The 6,005-nt window shown below is 53.1% G+C and overlaps 1 protein-coding gene across 1 annotated transcript; it reads right to left on the reverse strand.

Annotated features, from left to right (window-relative positions):
* Nucleotides 1-1,822: 1,822 nt before the first annotated feature.
* Nucleotides 1,823-3,438, reverse strand: FRAT1 (FRAT1, WNT signaling pathway regulator). Its single transcript, XM_003787300.3, has one exon. It carries the CDS (start codon nucleotides 3,416-3,418, stop codon nucleotides 2,585-2,587), a length of 834 nt encoding a protein of 277 aa, XP_003787348.1. The 5' UTR covers nucleotides 3,419-3,438; the 3' UTR covers nucleotides 1,823-2,584.
* Nucleotides 3,439-6,005: the final 2,567 nt, after the last annotated feature.

The following is a 6,005-nucleotide window of genomic DNA, read 5'->3' on the forward strand; positions in this document are numbered from 1 at the left end:
CACACCTGGTGCATGCCAGTCACCACATTCCCTTTATCTCCTTTTCACTGTTGTACAGATGAGGAAACTGAAGCCCACAGTGGTAAACAACTGATCCAAAGTTTCCTCCTACTTAATAAATGGACTTAAACCCTGTGTATGCGTCACTCTGCCTAATTCTTTGAGGGAACAGACAAAAGTCAGAACTGGAGGGATAGAGATAGGCTGTAATGTCACTGCTTTAGGGATAGAATGGTAGCAAGTATACCAGAGGCAAAGAGAGAGGAGTCCTTTAATAAGCTCCCAGCCAGCTTTCCAGCCACCATGCTTGCATCTTGAGCAGCCTCCTAAGCAGAGCTGCCCCAGCTTAAAGGGCCACTTTGTGGAACAAGTCCACTTAATAGCCATGCTAGAAAGAAACTAGTGATAAGCCTCTCAGTCTGCAGCAACTGGTTGATCTGATGGCCTTTGCTAAGAGAGGCAGCTTCCTAACACATCTCCATCACTGACTAGTAATCCAAAGGCTCTGAGGTTTTAACAAATGGGATTGGTCCAAAACCTGACCTCACTTTCATTTAATTTCATGCCAGCCCCAATACACAGCCAGCTGCACAGACCTTGTCTAACTAGTGAGCTGCTCAGACACAAAGGCGCTCTAATTACCATCCACAAGCCAGGCTGACAGGGATTTCAAGTGTTTTCATGTTTATGGAGATCAGAGAAATATGTTCTGTACATCTTTCCCACTGATGGCAAGTATAAAATAAAACCAAACAAAAAACACAACACATTTATTCAAAACAGGTTTTTCAGTTAAGTTAAAATCCTATAATCAGGATAGCCATAATTCCACACACTCCGGTGCGAAGTGTAGTTATGTCAATAGCCACATCTGGATGATGAACAAGCCACTGACTATACAGCTAAAACAACAGAATGGTCTCAGCGCCCTTACAGCGACTGAACAGTATGTTTCAAGCACTTCACCACGGTTCACAATGGCAAAGCCCGCAGCTTCTCCATTTGGAGGGTCACATTTTCTACTGTTTCTTTCACTTACAAAGGCGAGCGGGCATGGCTGGGGGAGGGGCAAAGAGGAGGAAATCAACTCCCTCTATCCAGGGAATTGCAGCTGTTATTGCAAATGGCCCCGGAGAGCCCATTATAAGCTGCTGTTCGAGGCTGTGTGTCCCCGGAGTGCCCGTCACGTGGGGGCTCCCTCTTCCCCAGCCCAGGCCCCTAGAGCCTCCCACTTGAGTAGGACAGAAGGGGGGGGTATCATGACAGCTTCCCTGAAAGCGGGCAGCATAGCCAGGGACAGTGGTCGCCCGGGGGCAGCTCAGCACATTCCCACCTCCCCACACCCGTGGTGGTGGCCGCTCGCGTGTTCTCAAGATACTCCAGCACTTGGCAAAACACTGCGCTCTTCTCCTAGTACAGGCAGAACCCAGCTATTCTGCTCTGCCTGAGCCCCGCAACCCTGTGCGTGCCTGGGAAATTGTGACCTTGAACCCGAGGAGGGGAGAGCCGGCTTTGAAAATACACTTTAGGCTCGGCGCCTATAGCTCAACCGGCTAAGGCGCCAGCCACGTACACCTAAGGTGGCGGGTTCGAATCCCCAGCCCGGACCCGCCAAACAACAATGATGGCTGCAACCAAAAAAAAATAGCCGGGCGTTGTGGCCCAGCTGTGGTCCCAGCTACTTGGGAGGCTGAGGCAGGAGACTCGCTTGAGCCCAGGAGTTGGAGGTTGCTGTGAGCTGTAATGCCACGACACTCTGCCCAGGGGGACAGCTTGAGGCTCTGTCTCAAAGAAAAAAAAAAAAAAAAAAAGAAAATACACTTTAAAGAGGCCACAGGGTTCACTCAATGCCTCATTCTACTATTCAATACCCCCACTTCCTTATGCCCACCCGCGGCGTACGGCCTTCCCCCACTACTCTGAAAACAGCAGACAGTTGCAAAGAGAGGGCAGAGGTTACTCCTATTCAACCCCAAGAGGGTCCTTTCATGGTACCGCATGTTCTATATTAAGAACCAGCACCCCAAAAGAAACAAGATGGGTTTAAAAAAAAAAAGTATGGTAGATGTTCAAGTCTGCCAGACTGGGGCGCTCCCTGAAATTACTATCTACTCATGTTCTCCTCCCCCAAAGCGGATCAGGAACCAGCCCTGAAAAGCAAAAGTGGGTAACTGGGATCATCTTCCGTGGTTACGGCATATAGTGATCCTAAGAACAGTGGACTATGGCCACAGGGCCTGGTGACCCTGTGGGCCAAGGCCCCGTGGCCCCGGGAAGCTGCGCAGACCTGCACGCTTTGCGGCCAGGTCGGGTCCTGCTAAATAAGGAGTCCTACTGTGAGGTTGGGGTGCACTCTGCAAACTCTGCCTTAAATAGGGCCAGTTAAGTCCTGTATTTCAAATAGATTGGGGCCCTCGCGCTCAGTTCCCTGCGACAACATTCGCGATTTTACAGTTCCTCGTCTTCATTAGCTTATTTCTCTTGCCTTCGAAAGAGTTCTCCACCAGCCTGAGTAGTACTGGAGCCCTCTGGTGAACCCCTTGCCCTCCAGTCAGAGGCTGGTCCTGTAGCCGCCGAGGGAGTGTTAGCTGCCAGGGACTAGAACGCCATCGCCAGTTCTGAGCTGCGCCCTCTCAGACGCGCCAGGGTCACTGCAGGCCGCGCGAGGGCTGCGGGGAGAAGGGGGCTCATGCACTGGGGCCGACAGAGGCCCTAGGAGCGGGCGTTGGGGAAGTTTTGTATGTAACTGCAAGCGTCGCGAATGAAGCCTCCGCACAGCCTCCTTGATGAGGTTTCCCGAGAGCACGAGCTGCTGCAGGAGTCGGTGCGGATCGTCGTCGTTTGTGCGGGTTTCGGGTTGGGATCCGCGTCGCTGCTGCAGGCGGCGAGAGGCGGCAGCGCCCCGGAGCCATCCTCGCCGGCACGGACCTGACAGCTGCTGTGAGACACCCCTCTTGCCAGCTCCTAGAGGCCCATCCTGGCCCGGCTGAAGGGGCAGTGTGGGTAGCGCACTGGGGCCTGCCACAAGCTCGGCCACGCAGTAGGGCGCAGCCCGGCCCCGCACACGCCCGCGGTCTCCAAGGGCGCAGCGCAGAGCCCCCGGGGGCGCCGGGCCCACCCCTTCAGATGAGGAGGGCGGCAGCAGCAGCTGCACCGCCGCGGCTGGGCCCTCGTCCGCCCGCACCGCCGCCTGGGGCCGCGGGGCCCGCAGCGGCGCCCCCAGGGAAGCGCACGGGGAGGCCGGGCTGTCCTGCGCTGCGTCCAGCTGCAGCGTCTCGCCGATCTGGGCCACCAGCTTGTCCACCTCGCCCGAGCTGCCCAGCGTCACCGACTGCTCCAGCAGGAGGAAGCTGTCCTTCTCTTCCTCCCCCTCCGCTTCCTCGCCGGCTTCCTCTTCCTCCTCCCTCCGGCATGGCATGGTCCCCCGCGCTGGCACCTGGAGCTCTGCGGGCGTGGGTGACTGCCCGGCTTCCCGCGAGTTCGGCCGGTTGCGGCAGACCCGGGCGCGGGGCTGGGGCTAGGGCTAGGGCTGAGGCTGGGGCCGAAGCCGGGGCCCAGGTGGACGCGGAAGCCGGAGCCCGCCAGACACTCGCGCCGCGCGCCTGCAGCCGCGGGAGCCGGAATCCTGCCGGCTCGGGTTGATTTGTAAACAATGGGTGACGTCGTGTCGGGCCCTACCACAGCTCCGGGGAGGGGGTGTGCTGTGCAGTTGGGGGGCGGGGCGCCTTCAAGGCGGGAGTTCAAGGTGAAGCCTAGCTGCTTTTGACCTCCATCATTCAGGGTTATGTCTCTGGGGGCGTACCGGGATGCTGATCCTGGCTTCCTCAGCAGGGCGTGATCGGCATTTCCAGAAGATGGACGCCGGCGTGGAATCTATTGGTTTCTTCCACACACAACCACATACACTAACACACACACACACACACTTCGTGCGTCAATTTGATTTTTAGCATTTGTTCTTTTGAGGTCTAGGTGCGGGCGTCTGGCGAGGATGGAAAAGAGAGGAAGTCAGGCCGGATAGGGATCTCTATGGAGATTTAGGGAAATGAGGCTAACAAGGATCAAAATGAAGAAGGGGTTCCTGTCTGGTAATAAGGGTAGTGGAGTTGGAAATGGCAAAGACAGGCTGGCCCTGATCCGGAGGCTGGGCGAGTGGGATCTGGGCTGAGGTTAGCATTGCTGGAGAAGAGGAGGTTGCTAGTCTTGAGAGGGGTTATCCCTACAAGTGCTTTAGAGAATGCCTCAGTCCACTAGAAGAAGATCCGCCCTGAGAGGGTAACAGAGAGGAAAATAGTGAGCTGATTGGATGAAAATAAGATATGGTCCAGCTAAATCTTTCAAGATTATTAAAGCTAATTTAATAGTTAACCCAGACTTCATTTTGTTTCTTTGAGACAGAGTCTCACTTTGTTGCCCTTGGTAGAGTGCCGTGGCCTCTTAGCTTATAGGAATCTCAAATGCCTCGGTTCAAGCCATCCTCTTGCCTCAGCCTCCCAAGTAGCTGGAACTACAGGCGCCTGTCATAATGCCGGGCTATGGCTCAGGCTGGTCTCCAACCCATGAATTCAGGCAATCCACCTGCCTCAGCCTCCCCAGTGCTGGGATTACAGGGGTGGGCCACCACAACCTGCTTAGGAAAATGTTTCTGTAATGGCATGTTGCTTAGAGCCTTTTCTTTCTTTCCTTTTTTTTTTTTTTTTTTTGAGACAGTGTCTCACTATGTCGCTATGGCATCACAGCTCACAGCAACCTCCAACTCTTGAGCTCTTAAGTGATTCTCTTGCCTCAGACTCCCCACTAGCTGGGACTACAGGCACCCGCCAAAACGCCTAGCTAATTTTTGTTGCAGTTGTCATTGTTTAGCTGGCCCAGGGTGGGTTCAAACCTGCCAGCCTCAAGGTGTATGTGGCTCAAGCCATAACCACTGTGCTACGGGCTCTGAGCCAAGCCTTTGGATCTTTATTCAAAATCCCAAATCCCTCAGGCCTATCTTCTAAACAATACAATTGTAGGTAGACCTTGTTGGTCCAGCCTTAAGGGGGTTGGAGGGGTGGGGTGGGGGGACACCATGGCTCAGGCCTGTAATCCTGGAGAGGCCAAGGTAAGAGGATCCCTTGAGCTCAGGGGTTAAAGACTAGCCTGGACAAGAGTGAGACCCCCCTTACCCCCTCCACCCCATCTCTACTAAATAGAAAAATGAACCAGTCATTGTGGGACATCCATAGTCCTAGCTTCTCAGAAGTCTGAGGCAGGAGGATGACTAGGCTGACATCATGACACTCTAGCCTGGGTAACAGAGGGAGACTCAGTGATGGAAATTTTCTAAAACAGGATTATGGTGATGGTTCCACAACTCTAAATTTACTAAAAATCATTGAATTTACACTTAAAGTGAGTGAATTTTATAATATGTAAATTACACATCAGTAAACTTGTTTTTAGAATGAGCCACAAAGCACTCACAGAAACACAGCAGCCAACCAGGAGTTTGGAGTATGAGAGAGGCAGTAGGGAGGGGTCTTAAAATACTGAGCAGGAAAGTAACATGATTTAGAGGAGGTGTAAGAGGAAGAGATTGGACCCTGGGGATCCAGATAAGTAGAAAACGAGGTCTTGGTAGGCATTTTTAAGGATAATAATTACAGGAGCAAACCCTGAGGAAGGGATGAGATGGAGGGAGGTGGAAGAGTTTGTTTTAAAAGAGTTGGGGGGGCGGTGTCTGTGGCTCAAAGGAGTAGGGTGCTGGCCCCATGTGCTGGAGGTGGTGGGTTCAAGCCCAGCCCTGGCCAAAAACTGCAAATAAATAAATAAATAAATAAAAGAGTTGGGATTGGTATAGTGGTGCACCTGTAGCCCCAGTTACTCTGGAGGTTGAGGCTTGAGGATCGTTTGAGTCCAGAAGTTCAAGACCAGCTTGGGCAACATATTGAGAATCCCCCCATCTCCAAAAAGGAGTGAATGAATGAGTAAATAAATACAAATTAAAAAAGAGAGAGTTGGGTTTA

Source organism: Otolemur garnettii, unplaced genomic scaffold (genome assembly GCF_000181295.1).
Source record: "Otolemur garnettii isolate 467f Iridium unplaced genomic scaffold, OtoGar3 scaffold00021, whole genome shotgun sequence".
Classification (NCBI taxonomy): Eukaryota; Metazoa; Chordata; class Mammalia; order Primates; family Galagidae; genus Otolemur; species Otolemur garnettii.

Excerpts from the sequence above, each read along its gene's own strand:
- FRAT1 (XM_003787300.3), bottom strand. The coding sequence starts at position 3,418 with ATGCCATGCCGGAGGGAGGAGGAAGAGGAAGCCGGCGAGGAAGCGGAG.